Source organism: Cupressus sempervirens, chromosome 4 (assembly GCF_028749045.1).
Source record: "Cupressus sempervirens isolate cs-2001-9-10 chromosome 4, ASM2874904v1, whole genome shotgun sequence".
NCBI lineage: Eukaryota > Viridiplantae > Streptophyta > Pinopsida > Cupressales > Cupressaceae > Cupressus > Cupressus sempervirens.
This window is the reverse complement of record NC_143121.1, coordinates 674411751-674428444: the sequence shown is the minus strand read 5'-3', so window position 1 is coordinate 674428444 and position 16694 is coordinate 674411751. Positions and strand designations below refer to the sequence as shown.

The window sequence follows — 16694 nt, the reverse complement described above, 5'->3', positions numbered from 1 at the left end:
TTATTTGGTCTTCGGGCACAAAAGCCTCGAAAATCCAATAAAATTTGGGTTTACACATTGTATGCAAAAACGGTCAGCATAATGGTGCAAAACTCCAACCCTCATCCCAAAACAGGGAAAATGTTCATACCTGACCAACCGGGTAGAACCAACAAACATAAATGGAGGGGAACACTAGGTGTCAGTTTCCAAACTAACAACTACCAAAAATAGATATAGAGTCTGAGCTAAAACAAGAAAATGGAGAGCCCTACCTGACAGCAAAAGGGGCTGAACGGAAATCAACCTGATAAAATAATAATCTTGCGAAAGCTGCCGAAAATTGCGACAAATAAAGGTTTCCCCGTGTTGGATCCAATGAGACGTATCTCGCAAAGATTCCACACCCGAAGCTCTCACAATGAACAGAAACGTGATCCTTTAGAAGAGGATTCTCAAAAAAGCTCTCAATTTTGTGTTTTGCAAAAGTGAGAAGTGAGGAATTAAATTCCTCTTTCCATACTTATTCACTTTTTGAGTGAATAATCGATTAGGGAAAATAGCTAGTTAGACTAGCTAGGTGTCGAATCAACCCAAACGAAAACAGGTTATCCCTTGTAATAGGAATTCACCTAAGGCAAAGCTGCCAGAAATTTAAAAACAATAAAAATTAAAGCCCGAAAACTCAAAATCACAGAAATTTCCTTAACAACTTTCGTGACAATGTGACCCTTCAAATGCATAGACATGCTCATTGGTCTAATCACATAATGTAGATGAGTTCGGATTTACTAATCACTGAAAGATTTAATTTAAACAATTAATTAAGGATATGTCAACCATACAGGGACGACATTGGTAAAATATGAACAGTTGAATCACTAACTCCATGTGCCATTGTTGGGAACGTAATTCCTGCATACTAGAACACATGATCAAGTGCAATTGCATATAATAACATAGCCGAAGCAATAAATGCATTAAATGACTGATTTAACCATTTATTCAATTTATACCTAAATAATCCATTTATATCACTTACGTTCGCGTAAAGCATAATGAAACAAGAATGAAGTAAATCACCATAGTATAAAATCCATCGCATAACAGAATCAGAGATATGTTCAAATACTAGATAACCTGATATCATCATAGACCCACTGTTATCTCAAAATGGCATCAACATGCAAATATGATAAACTAAACAACATAGCAATAAAGCATCTATGATATTGAAATCAATATATAACATCCGACCCTCAGGTCATCTCAAAGTACATAAAATAAGAGTATCAAGTATCTCTCGAATCAAAATAAACAAGGTACAAATTGCAAACACGAGAGGCACTACACTCCTTACCTCGGGTTGGGCTTAGGGCACTACAGTATAGCCATCCGAGCTTACTGGTGTTTAGAGTGTCCGCTTAGCAATAGGCAAGCATGCCTATGTAGTTGGCACCGCTGACATCTTGTGATCAAAATAGGCAAGTGTGCCTCTAATAAACTTTGGCCAACGATTTAGATGGGCATTTATTACTTGATCACCACTGCTCGACTTGACAACAGAGTAAAATTGGACAATCATGAGCTGACTTGATTTTTAATAGCCTCTTAAAAATTTAAATGTACATGTATAGAAGTTCTGATCAATTGTTTCTTTCCTTTATAGGAATCTTCTTCTCTCCACCCACTATCATTGGCTTCACTAGCCTTGGGTGAGTCTTCAGAGACTATCTCATTGTACTGAGATCCTTATCACATGTTTTCTTTGAATAAATTTCATAACTGGTATACAATGAGTACTAGCATGTATCAGTATTTAATAATTTGAAATCAGATTCTGTATCTGAATTCTCATAAAGGAAATAATTCGAGTACATGAAAAGAAATGTATGAGATCCCTATGGTTATTGGACCTACATATCGAGCCTGGGATTCATAATCATATTTAATATCATGCTCAATAGACATGTTTCTAATGCAGCTGAAAACAGATTATAATAGCAGTGACGCCAAAATGGAAAATTTAGAATGGAGTGAATTCCATAACCTGAAGTGATATATGTCAATGATTGATTGAAATCGGCTTAGTAAGATATCACCACCGTGAGGTTCTAAAGGCCCAAGTTGCTGATGAGAATGTGAGAGAAGAGAATCGAAAAGAAGTAGAAGGTAATTTGTAGTGTCGTCTGGTTTGAAGTTATGCGCAAAATACAATACCATCTTTGTTCATGCACAACCGCAGAGTCTTATAGCTCTGACTCGGTACCATCATATCGGTTTCCAAGATCATCAATTTTCAAAAGATCATCATTACAAAAGATGGATGCCAACTTGAGATATTATATGTGTATATGTATAATTATCTAATTTAAATATAAGGTGTCATCATGTTATTTTGTTATATCTACAATTGTACCTATATGTATATGTACATCTATATATGTGTGTGATTTAGAGAATATATGGTTTATTTCTAACATCATATTCCCTTTGTATATGCATGCATATATACACACACACACACACACACACACATATATTAGTAAGTATGTTTATAGATATCATCTGAGAATCATGGTGCCATCATATATTTATCTATAAACATATGTATAATAACTCATAATGACAATATTGCCGGTGTCTCAGAACAATAGAGAGGTAATTGTTCTAAACAAGAAATGTAGATGTTTATTGATTTTAAATGTTTGACCAAGTAGCTCATGATTGTCCAATGGTGTACTCTATTGTGAAGTCGCTAAATCCTTATCAAGGTAGTTAGAGGTCATATCTATTGATCGGACGATGGACTAGGATAGTGCCCCATTCCTCGAATCCTATTTAGCAATGCTTTCTCCCCTTCGTCTACTCTTGCAACCACCAGTGCAACATTTCCACAATAATAATGAGTTCCTCCATTTAAATCAACATTACAATATATTAATTGATAAATGTAACAACGACTAACTACCATTATCAATAAATAAGTAAACACGATAAACAATTAACCGATTTCCAATACACAAGATTATAACAAATCAATTTCACATGAAATAAACGGTTAACTATAATTTCCCCATTTATATGATCATGACATTTGATAGTTTTTACTAATCATCACCACGGCTATAAACTTATTTTAATTAGGTCAAAAATTTGGGATTAACACCATCAATTATGATTGTATCATGTTTTGGAATCACAGACAAGATTCATTTTTTTATTAGTGTTTTTGTACGATTTTAGGTTGTAGTAGGTATTGCTTTGAGAATATTTTGGTGTGCCATGAATATATTTACAAGTTGTATTGAAGATCAATCAAGTCTATGACCATATTTAGTTATAAATGTGCATAATGATCAGCAGCATTGTAGTTTTAACAAAAGGGTAAATTCATTCTTAGGGTCTTTTGTATTCAGTTTTTCCAACAATACATAATATTTCAGCATGAGAATGTAGAGCTGAGTTCTTGTGCATCCAAATTACAAAGAGATAAGTATTCTATGAATATAACTTGAATATTGATTATGAATTTTTGTCATAGCACTTGGAATAGTGTTTTCTTTGAGCATGAGAATGTGGAGCATTGATTTCTGTCTATCTCTTCATGATAGGTTGATTTTATGAGTTGTTATTAATCCCTCATGGTTGTAGGACAAGAAGCAATGAGATGATGAGAGATTATTTGCCGAATCATATAGAGTAAATAAACAAACACGGGGACGTTGCTTGTAGTCATTGGTTTAAATTGGTGATACATATCTTCATTAAAAGAGTAAGATCATACACAAGAAATGATACTCAAAGGGAGTCTCTTCAACTTCAAAGGGAGTTTGCATGATAGAGGGAGATGTCTAATTCTTTGCAAGCTTATGTGGTAGTGTGACTACTCAAGCTCCCTGTTTGGTCAACTTAGTACCAACTCTCTCATTGCAGTAATCAAAATAGTAAGAATTTTGCTCTTGCAAAATGGGAGTCTCTATTAAGAGAGAATCTTGGTCATTCTTATACATATTGTTAATGATTTCTTCTCGAGGAGAAGTTTGAGGTGAAAGCCCATGTTCCACCCTCTGCGAGTAGGTGAGGTGGAATTGCATTCTTCTCTAGGAGAAGTCTGAGGTGAAAGCCCTTGTTCCACCCTCAGCAAGTAGGTTCAGTGGATCCACCCTTTGCGAGTAGGTATGGTGGAACTGCATTCTTCTCTAGGAGAAGTTTGAGGTGAAAGCCCTTGTTCCACCATCAACGAGTAGGTATGGTAGATCCATCCTTTACAAGTGGGCATGTTGGAAGTCATGTATGTGACTACATGACTTTAAATCTTATATTTTTATGGTACACCCTCTAGAAGTACCTATGGTGAAGAGTGTTATGCTGAGATAACAATGTTTTATTGAGAAAATATGGGATGAGATTTTTCTATTGACATTTTTGGTTGCAGCTATGTTTCTGCCATTCTAAAGATCTCCCTCTTGATAAGAGGGAGTGTTGAAGATTATAGCTGCAATATAGATCTTTTATTGTTAAAGAAGAGATTTATGATGATATTTTTGTATAACCAAGTGAGCACGATGTGCCATTCAACGTGTGTTTGGTGTCTTATCCTAAATATTTGACATTTTATTATATGAAGGCACATGTGACATGCATTTGGAAATACGAAGAGACTTTCATTTGGACAATGAAAAGACTTTCGACTATGATATGAAGAGTCAGAGATCAGCCAAACTCTCATCAGCCAAACTCTCATCAGAGACCCACAAGATCCCAGGTATTCAGAATTTAGAATAGAAGAGGATAGATTGTTAAGATATCATGACATGATTTATATACCGAACAAAACTGAACTTCAAAGAATGATTCTGGAGGAATCCCATTCAGCTCCATATTCAGGACATCTTGGAGTGACTAAAATGTTGTCAGATATTAAACAACTATATTTTTGGAAAGGAATGAACAGGAAATAACAGGTTTTGTGGCAGGATGCTTGGAATGCATGTTGTTCAATTTTCACATACGTTCAAATGAAGTAAAATACATGCTTATTACTTTCAAAGTAATTTTCAAAAAATACATCAAAGAAAAGTATTTTATTCATTTTGAAATAATGTTCAGCATTTGCATGATGAAGCAAACCATAACACAAATTAAATGCTGAAAGTAAATTTCTCCCACACATCTAACTGTGAGAGTAGTCTCTACATGCTAACATACATCTATATCCTACTGAAATCAATAACTGAATAGCGGAGTAAAAGGAGAAAGGTTCATGGGCACCAATCATTGCCTGTAATGACTGGTGATGTGGCATCCAACTGCATCCATCCTCTTGCTGCTCTAGACATCGCCCGTTCCGTGCTTCCAATCCCTGTATTTACAAAGAAGAGAATGGGTTAGATCCAATGGATCTAACCAATGCTGATGACTCACTCAAATCTCACATTTACCAACCTACAGGCTATTCATCTCAGTAAGATACAGACATACACCAGCAAATAGAGAGGTCGATCATGAAGTACAAAAGTATTAAAGGGATAATTCATTTTTGTTTGGAAACCTTTTTACTGATAAAACTGGTGAAAAGGAGAGAAGTATAGCAGGCGAGATTGGTTTGCATCTAAGTAACAGCAAAGGAAACATTAAAGCTACAGTAAGAGGCTACCTATTGCAATAAAAATAACCATTTTCAGCTAACAAGAAAAGCACAACATATGATCAATATGATACAATAGTGAGAAGCACAGGTAGAATATCAGTTTGGAGCCACAATAATAAGGTCAAAGTTTTGCCAAAATGGAAACGGGCAAACACAAATACAGTTTTCAGCAAGTTGAAAGTGTGCCAGTGACTCAACTTCCACTCTGTGGCTGTGAGGAACACAAACTACATATTTGAACAAAATGAAAATAATGAAATTGATGTAGACATGAATAAAGCTATGCTTGAAACACAAGGTGTAACTGAGAAAGAGCTAGATATCATGAAGAAGACAACGATGGCCAACCTGAAGTTCTTGAACTAAAAGAGAGCAAAAGTTTGAAAGTTGAAGATGGCGAGTGTAGTTCATTCCAGCACAGTGAGGCAAGGGGTAACTTAAGCATTGGCTTTGGAATAGAAATCAATGGTGATGCCAGTTCCAAAGGTCAACACAAAGGAACTATGACTAAAGCTGAAGATGGCAGTCATTCTAGGGTACGAAAGGCTTCTTGGAAGGATTTTGTTGACTGGCAGATTTTCTTTTTCACTTTCTAGCAATTTTCAAAGGTGCTGGTTCTTCACATTTGGTGAAAGATAGGGAGTGTAAAACTCTTGGAGCTCTGGAGGATTCTTCAAATCATTCTCGTAAAGAAATAAGCAAAGACCAGTAACAGTGCTGTAAATCCATTTTAAAACTGAACATGGTGTCTTTAAATGAAACGAAAAACTACTACAGTAGTCATGAAAGAAATCAAAGAAGTTCAAGAAGAAACCCAGAAATCTATATAACTACTTCCAGCAAAGCAACCCTCATCTACAAAAGTGTGATTATCTTTTTTGTTAAAATTTTTTTTATGAGAGGGTTACTTTCAGCCTTATCAAACATCAAGTATACAGTCAGATCAAAGAGGAAAAATTCATAAAGAAGAATCAAAGCAGTTTGTTATTGATTACTTACAACAGAAAACGAAAATGGAGAGGTGTCTTTCTCATTTTCAAATGCAAGAAAGGAGTGCCGTTTCGGTTTACTGTAGCCCGCGGCCAAGAACAAGAAGAAAACTGGGTTGAACATGCCAACATAGAACTCAACAAAGAACAGATGACAACTAACAGGAGGAGCAGATTTCGAAGCCAAATACCAGTCGGCTAAAGGAAAAAGCCTCCACATTGCATGTCATGAATACATAACCTCTAGACGTCCAAAACCCATAACAGAAGGAGCAGATTTCGGCCGTATATAACATAAAACTTCTCAGTCAAACCTTTAAGAATATACGTATACCTCATGCCGGCAGTCAAAACGAAAATGACGTCCAAGTAACAACAGATACCACTCTGCTCTCTTCAAAAAATCATGCATTTTCATGACACAGTCAGGGTTAGGCAATAAAAGAGACTAATTAGCAAGTATACCTGCAAAATGGCATCCGAACAGCAGAAGAAGTCGCAGAGGAGTGTAACAGTCGGCTAGGGTTTCGCCATAACCCTATGCAAGTCGCTTGCAAAGTTTCCCAACGCCAAATAACAACATAATACTCTCAAATCTGTCTTTTTATGAATTCCTTAATGCCATTTAAGAGAATTTCGGGTCCGTTGCATGCGTTTTGGGAATTAGAAATATTTATTTTTTGCATGGGCTTGTTATAATGCGATTGCATTATTTGTTATATTTTTGCACACATAATTTTATGTTATTATACTTTAGTTGATTCATTTGATCAACTCAAAGATAATGAATTTTAAAAATGCAATTTATAACAATAATGCAAGTAAAAAAGGGATAGAATCTTATTTAAGTCTTACCTTTATTCTATTTTTATTTTTTAATTGCATTAGTATTAAAAGATTGTAATTATTATTTTTATAATTGATAATCTATAAATCAATTATTAAAATAATAACATTCATGCAATTAAGGAAATAAATAATAAAGTCTAAAGGTCAAAGCGAGTTCAAGGAGGAGTCGGGACTTTGCAAATGCCAAAATTCAAGGGGATAGCTTCAGTTAATATTTTCATAGGCCCAGTTCAGATTGAAGACTTCAGAGTGCATTATGGAGTTATGGCAGTTTGGGAGACTTTTTTACACTTTTCTTATGCATGGTTGGTGGAACCTCAGTTAGAGATATTTTGAGCATGTTTTTGGGCTTTTTAGAGGTTCTTAATAATGAGTTAACTCATTATTTCGACCCAGCTCTCTTGTTTTGGGACAGTTGTATTGTTGATATATACTCCTCTTATTTTTGAGGAAGGGGTTCAGATTTTAAGGGAGGACGCTTATGTGATTGCATCCTTAAGTGTATTTTTCTATATGATTCTGATCCATTATGCAGATGTATGGTTTTGAGGGCCTTTAATGGAAATAAAGTTTTCATTGGAATCAGTTTTGGAGTTGACAAATTTAGTTGTGTGCGTTAAGGTGATTGATGTTATTCAAATTGTGTTTTAATAATAGGCCTTTTCTGAATGATGTCTTATCTTGTACCTTCTTTATCTAAATAGCTGTTCATAGGTTTTGAGTTGTGTTTTCAAGTTCATAAACCTTCTCTTAAATTATTAATATAAATTAGCGGATCTTCAAATAAGGTTTCTTGTGATTATCTTGTCAAAACTTTCATTGTGTCTCAGGTATAGCAGTAATCTATGTTATCAATCTTGGTGTATCACCTTATTTCTTTAAGTTTCCCGTGTTCTAAGTTATCTTTTTACCCTTTTCCATCTGAAAGTTTCACATTTTCATTAGTATAAGTAAGGTATAAGATATATCATACAGGAACCGGCCTAGAATCCGAAGGTTCAGCCAAGTTATAAGTTACCCACAACTTTTGGCTGATCCCATGTTTCTCCAAAATCGCTGCAAGTTTAGGACTTAAAGAAAATTTTCAGGGGTGCAGATTTTGGAGATAACAATGCCAAAGAGTAAAAGTAGAACATCCTTACCCAACTGATCTTTTGCACCCAAACGAAGTACCAGAATGGAAATGGTAGATAATTACTATGGATTTTAAACAAGGGTTACCTATGACATGGAATAGACACAACACCATTCTAGTAGTAGTGGATAGATTGACTAAAGTTGCTCATTTCATACTAAGAAACTTAACTGATGGAGCACTGGAAATCGCTCATAAATTCATAAAGGAGGTTTTTTGGAATACCAAAGAAAATTATCTCAGATAGGGATGCAAGGATAACTTCTAGATTTTGGCAAACATTATTTTTGGCATTAGGGACTAAGCTAAACATTAGCTCAACTTATCATTCCGAGATTGATGGTTATCTAGAAAGAGTAAACCAAGTTTTGGAGGATCTTTTAAGAGTTTACTGTATGGATCGGCAGTACCAATGGGAAATGTATCTACCCTTGGTAGAATTCGCTTATAACAATTCCAATCAATCCACCATTAAAATGACCCACTTTGAGGCTTTATATGGCCCCAAATGTAGAACTCTTGTGAGCTGGAATCAATTAGAGGACAAAATTATTGTTGGACCTGAAATGCTTACGGAAATGGAAGAACAGGTAATCCAAATACATCAAAGATCGAAAGAAGTCAACGATAGAAAGAAAAATTATGCAGATGCAGAAAGGACACCTAGTGAATTCTCAGTGGGAGAAAAGGTGCTATTAAAAGTAAAACCTCAAAAGAGTACCATTAAATTTGGTAAGAATGCAAAGTTGGCCCCAAGGTACGTAGGACCCTTTGAAATATTGGAAACCATGAACTTGGTAGCCTACAGAATTGCCCTACCACTAGCTCTTGCTAAGATGCATGATGTCTTCCATGTGTCATATCTTAAGATGTACATCACTCATCATGATCATATAATTGATTGGAACCTATTATAGCTGTGAGATCTAGGGGTGGTGGAAATAGAACCACTAAGAATACTTGAGGTGCATAAGCTACGCTTACGAAATCGAGATGTGACTCAATGCAAGGTCCGGTGGGATCATTATGTAGAGGATAATGCTACTTGGGAAGATTATCATGAAATTTTTCAAAAATATCCTCATCTTTTCTCTAGGGCTAGAGCCTGAACTTTTACTTTTCAGTTATTTTCATTGATGTAATGGTTTGGATAGATATTAATTTTGAGTTTTTGTTGTGACATTCATCGAGGACGATGAAAACTTAAGGGGGAGTGTATATTATATCCGAATTTTTGACCTAATTTAAATTTATTATAGCCGTTGAATCAAATGGATTATCTTTCATAATCATGTGAAAAGGGTAGTTAATATAACCGTTATATTATGAAAATGTTTGTTTTCAGTTATTTGTCAACTGTTTAATGATGATGGTCGTTATCCATTATTTATCATACAATGATGATAGTAGTTAACAATTGTTTGGTTTCAGAATTAGAGTTAAATCCCTTGTTAATATCTACGTTAAATGTTATTATGGATTTATCATGAAACTTGTTATTATTGTGGAAAATGTTGCACGGGTGATTGCAGGAGAAGACGAAGCGGAGAAGCATTGCTGAATGGGATCAACGGAATGGGGTACTATCTTAGTCCATTTATCTGGTCAATAGGTATGACCTGTAACTATCTTGGTAAGGACTTAGTGACTTGTATAGTAGGGTACAATCATTTGGACACACATGAGCTATTAGATAAACGTTAAAAACATTAATGATTTTAATTTAATTAAAGTACATACCTTTAACGGCTAATGGTTGATGTTTCCATCATTTCATTGTGACACATTTATGTACGTGCACATAGATATAGAAATAAAGCTGACACCATAATATCATTTTTGTACAAGATCCTATCTAATACGTACATTTAAATACATGTACAAGAAGATAAAACAATCTTCCAAATAAAGCATGTATTTAGATATACATAATAAGAGATACAACCTTGGATAAAACATATAATATGATGCCGTCTTATAAATACATGTACGTGCAAGTAGATAAATATATTCTAAATTATCTTTGATTTATAACCTTCAAATTATTTTTCTTATTTATTCAATTCTTTGTTAGAAACCGAAATGCACACTTGGCATATTATATCGGCATCCAAGAAGGCCAAACAATCTTTAAGAGTTACGGCTTTTTGGAAGCCTTGTTATATCAAATGCCTCTATATATTTGGGAGCTGTGAGAAACCTGTGATATGAATTGAATTCTCCTCCCTCACGATTTGATCTCTGAATTTCTTGCCATGTTATTTTCTCTCTTTACCTCTGTTGGAAGTCATGATTGTTCATCACACTGAGTTTGCATTCAGAATATCTTACGAGAAGGGACTGGTTGATAGTGTCCAGCAAAAGCTCATCTATTTCACAAGCTAATTAGGTTAATTAGGTTATGTGGTCGGCATACCATTTCCGGATGAAATATAGTTTTTTTTTTTTACAATGCTACTATGCGTGTATTTACAGCAGTAAGGATTCTTTCCATAGAATATCGTACATCATCTGTGTTTAATGTCATTGGATAGTTCCTTAGTGAGTCAGAACTTCCCAAGTTGAGTCAAGAACCATTGATCATGATATGTTTTTGCATCTTTATCTTACTGCTGTATGACAAAATTGAATGATATTCTTTTACAAGCCTTAAGTTTTCCCCGAGTCATATAAGCTGTGATGTATTGTAACATGAAATATTATTACATTAGTTGAGGAATCAGCAGAATGAGTTGGCTAAAGTTTGAGATTTAAACACTTGGGACTCACCTGGTTGTATGGCCATGGAAGAGGTGAGAAAGAAATCTGCAAATAACATGGGAGCAAAATCAGATGTGCCATAACAAATATATAACTAATATTTTTTAAAGAAAATAAGGAAATCACTTAATAACTCATGTTGTTCATATTTATTGTTTCCTATTGTCAAGTTGAGCGGTGGTGATCGAGTAATAGAACCCATCCAAAATTCTTGGCCAAGGTTGTTAAAGGGCATGTTTTCCTTCATAAGATCACTTGATGTTAGTAGTGCCAGTTAAGCAAACATGTCCGTCCATAGCTGTGCGGACACTCTAAACACTGGAAATGCTCGGGTGGCTAGACTAGTAGTACCCCAAGTCCAATTCCGGGGTAGGGAGGGCCTTTCTTTTCTAAAGATTGTGTGGGAATGGATATGGTCCGAGGTTGGGAGGTGAAGCCTAAGTCAATGCAAATCAACTTATCAAAAGCTGAGGCTTGCACAACTAGTTAAAGATTGCAAGTTACTTCTTGTATGTTTCTTCTTTCTATTCCTAATACGTATTTATTTTTCTCTCGTAATAGATTATGTATTTACTTTATGCAAGGAAAGATAGTCAATCGTTATTTCAGTTACTTCAGTAAATTGTTAATTCAGTTATTTCAGTTATCTCAGCTAATTGTTAGTAGTTAAATCACTTAAAAGTCTCATGAAAAGGATTTAAGATGTTTTTTTTCGAAAGTTAGTTGAAACTAGATATTAGTTCTTTATTTTGTTACGAAAATCCGTTTGTTACAAATGGTATCAGAGCATTGGGTTTGACACTAAACATAGGGCACACTACTTAAGTAAAGACTAGTAAACCTGAAAATTCTTAGATTAAGTGTACAGGATAAAAGTACATCAAACACCTCACAAGAAGGCACAACATCCCATCTTTTTATACCTAATTAGGAATACACCGAACTACAACTACACTTGTTCCATGCCTCAGGACAATTAGACCCTAAAATAGGTTTTGCAACGAATGAAGAAAGAAAGAGTCAGGTGGACTTCTGCTAGTAAAGTAACCTATAGAAACAAACTGATTCAAATTTGGAACGCTTGCCAGGCCAATCCTCTTATGCACTTCCATAGATCTTGGATGCTGCGGGATATGTACTAGTCAGAAATTGAACTGAATATTGAAAATAAAGAAAATTCAGAATGACTAAATCTATAATGTAAATATCCTCTAAAGAGGAAATTCTTGTGAATAAAGGTTGTCGTAAATATATCATAAAAATATTTAAATTGATTAAATAAATTGGTTTATTCCTTTGTTTTTAACTACTCACAATCTGTATATCTTGTTAAAAAAACGTTAAAAAAATATTTTATAACACAACAAATTGACATAAGATTCTTGATAATTTTTAGGTCAAACCAGTAAACAAGAAATATGAGCAGCGAAGAGAACATTGCAGGCCAAGACATGGTCCATGAAAATAACACACAATCTTCCACTGATTTGTTACTTTAGTTTTTGCAAGAAATGCAATTGAAGTTAAATAATATGGAAAAAGAATGAATGAAATGAGAGCTCAAATTGGGCATGACCAAGAGGAAATGCAATCCTCACCCCCTTCTAGAATAAAAACAAAAGTCTCTGAACATAGCAAGAAAACCCCTCATTCTTCACCTTTCGGAAACGAATAACAAAAAAAACTTGGAATAGTTTGTGACCTATCCACAGATATTAAGAAGATCAAACCACCCAAGTTTGTTGGTTCTGAATCCGGAGAGGATGCAAAGGCCTGGTTAACTGAAATAGAATAATACTTTGAAATTAGGAATTTTTTAGAAACTTCAAAAGTAGTTTGGGGAATATACCACTTTACTGAAAAAGTTGCTACATGGTGGGGAAACACCAAGGTTGACCTAAACATCAAAACCACTGAGATCACCTGGAAAACGTTTGTAATCATTTTTAAGAACCGTTGGTTACCGCGAACCTTTTATGACCAAAAGCTGTTGGATTTCCAAAATCTCAAGCAAGGAGATATGACTGTACATAAGTATTGGGAGAAGTTTACCTGACTACTAAAGTATTTACCACCTTAGCAATAGGATAGGAACTTGAAAGTGAGGAAATTTATCATGGGATTGAATAATAGGATCGGAGGGGCAGTTGATGTTCTCACTCCTCGAACTATGGAAGAAGCTCTAGAAAAACTGTTCAACAGGAATATAAAATCAAGAGAGATGATTCCATTCGAGATAATAAAAGAAAAACAAACTGAAATCCAGAAAGAATAGATATTGGATCTCAGAAGAAACAATTTAAGGATTATAAATTTAACAAGCCAGAAATAAAAGGGAATGGAATCAAGGATTTTAAAAGTAATTTCAATACAAATAAGAATAATAAGGGCAGTGAAAAGAAGGGACCACCTTCAGGATGCTTCACTTGTGGAGGAGATCATTATGCTAATAAATGCCTTGCTAAGATTAATACCAATCAGCCACCTCGACCAACCCTTCCACCTCAGCAATATGTTTATCAGCAAAGGATTCATGTAACACTTGACAATCGACAAGCTAAACAATAGATAGGCCCAATCGAAAATCCAGGTAAGATCTACGGGAACCCTGTTTCGATTTTAATTAATATTGGAGCTTCTGAATACTTTATATCGCTTAAACTATTAAGTAGATTTCCAAAGAGATCTAGTTTTATGGCAAAACCATGGATAGTCGAGTATGCAAACTAGTCAAGGGATAAGGTAGAGCAGTGTCTGTTTGAGGCTCGGGTTGATTTTTCAAATTTCTCCACTGTATTGAACTTGTATGTAGCACCTCTTGGGTCTTACAATATTATTATAGGCATTAATTAGCTCAGTGAGCATAAGGCCAAGGTTGATTATCTTGCTAAAATTGTAGATTGTTTGGGCGACCAAGGAAAACCTGTAAGCATTTAAGGGGTTATATATGAAATTAAATCCAAGTAGATATCCACCATGCAACTCAAGAAATGTGGAAGAAAAGGCTGCGAGATTTTTGCAGTAAGAGTTGAAGATACGAGAGATCCTATAAACACCACTTATGGAGATGATTACATTTTTGAAGATGGGGAAATTAGGAAAAAATTAAAGGAATCTTTCAAAGAAAAGTATCCCTACCTAAAGAAATATCAAGATGTGTTTCTTGAAGAACTCCCTGGATTACCTCCATCTCGAGTCTTTGATTTTACCACAGATTTGGTACTAGGATCAGAACCCATATCTCGAGCACCTTATCAAATGACCACCATAGAATTAATGGAGTTGCAAATGCGATTGCATGATATGTTAAATAAGAAACTTATCCAACCTAGTGTATCACCATGGGGAGCCCCAGTATTGTTTGTCAGGAAGGACGAAACTATGAGATTATGCATAGATTGTAGAATGCTCAATAAGGTCACCATCAAGAACCGATACCCACTTCCTAGATTAGATGATCTCTTTGATCAAATGAAAGGCGCTACAGTATTTTCAAAGATTGACTCAAGGTCGGGATATCACTAGCTCCGCATCAATGATGAAGACATTTACAAAATTGCACTTAGATCTAGATATGGGCATTACGAGTTCACAGTATTACCCTTCAGGTTAACCAATGCTCTAGAAACTTTCATGAATTTAATGAATATCATATTCCAAGATTGTCTAGATAAGTTTGTACTGGTCTTTATAGATGATATCCTAATCTATTCAAAGAACGAGAAAGAACATCAAGAGCATCTAGAAAAAGTCTTGCAAAGGTTGAAAGAACATAAACTATAGAGAAAATTGTCTAAATGCACATTTTACCAGAAAGAAATCCAATATTTAGGACATATCATATTAGCACAAGGAATAGTCATAGATCCTTCAAAAATCAAAGCAATTAAGGAATGGCCTATAGCTAAGAATGTGACAGCTGTCAGGAGATTCATGGGATTGGCAGGATTCTATAGGAAGTTTGTTAGGAATTTTCCCAAGATAGCTTACCCAATCACATCACTTCAGAAAAAGGGAAAGAGATTCGTATGTACTGAAAAATGTCAATCAGCTTTTGAGTATTTGAAAGAAAAGTTAACTATTGCACCCATACTAAGAATACTCGACCCACAAAAGAAATTCGTAGTCATAACTAATGCATCAGGGAAAGGAGTAGGAGGAGTGCTAGTGTAGGATGAACAGGTGATTGCATATGAGTCAAGGATATTGAAGAATTCTGCGTAGAATTATGCCCCCGTGATCTAGAATTGGCAGCTATAGTACATGCCCTCCAAATGTGGAGACACTACTTGATAGGAAACCTTTCGAATTTCGCTCTGATCACAATGGCCTAAAATACATTTTCACTCAACTCAACCTTAATGCTAGACATAGGAGATGGCTGGAATTTCTAGCAGATTATGAATTTGACATTATCAAGGGCAAGGAAAATAAGGTGGTAGATGCCTTAAGCAGAAGGAGACACATTTCCACGATGGCTGTCATAAATTTCAGATTAAAAGATCAAATACTACAACATCTAGAGCATGGTGAATTTTATGTAGAGATCAGCCAAACTCTCTTAGAGACCCACAGGATCCCAGGTATTCAGAATTTAGAATAGAAGAGGATGGATTGTTAAGATATCATGATAGGATTTATATGCCGAACAAAATTGAACTTCAAAGAATGATTCTAGAGGAATCCCATTCAGCGCCATATTCAGGACATCTTGGAGTGACTAAAATGTTGTCAGATATTAAACAACTATATTTTTGGAAAGGAATGAACAGGAAATAACAGATTTTGTGGCAGGATGCCTGGAATGCCAAAGAGTAAAAGTAGAACATTGTTACCTAACTGACCTTTTGCACCCAAACGAAGTACAAGAATGGAAATGACAGATTATTACTATGGATTTTATACAAGGGTTACCTATGACATGGAATAGACACAACACCATTCTAGTAGTAGTGGATAGATTGACTAAAGTTGCTCATTTCATACTAGGAAACTTAACTGATGGAGAATTGGAAATCGCTCATAAGTTCATAAAGGAGGTTTTTTGGAATACCAAAGAAAATTATCTCAGATAGGGATGCAAGGATAACCTCTAGATTTTGGCAAACATTATTTTCGGCATTAGGGACTAAGAATATTTATGCTTCTGGTGAGATTGTGTGAAAGTTTATAGTATCAACGTTTCAGATCATACTACATGATCCATCATCAGGATGAGAGAGCTAAGAAAAAACATAATATGTTGCAGACCCAGACTGAATAAAAAGAAAAAGAGAGGGGGGGGGAGGGGGCGGCTAAGGAGGACAGCACGCAGGTCAAGGAAACAAAA

The 16694-nt window shown here is 35.1% G+C and overlaps 1 protein-coding gene across 3 annotated transcripts in view; it reads left to right on the top strand.

Annotated features, from left to right (window-relative positions):
- Nucleotides 1–16694, top strand: part of LOC149563058 (cinnamoyl-CoA reductase 1-like) — a 76478-nt gene that overhangs the window by 51554 nt on the left and 8230 nt on the right. The window contains exon 5 of one of the 3 annotated variants that reach the window (XM_089826474.1): nucleotides 10138–10208. The exons of the other annotated variants lie outside the window; for them this stretch is intronic. Coding sequence (XP_089682600.1) covers nucleotides 10138–10166 — 29 coding nt within the window. The 3' untranslated portion in view covers nucleotides 10167–10208. Of the gene's footprint in view, nucleotides 1–10137; nucleotides 10209–16694 lie in introns of those variants that run through there. 3 annotated transcript variants of the gene reach the window in all.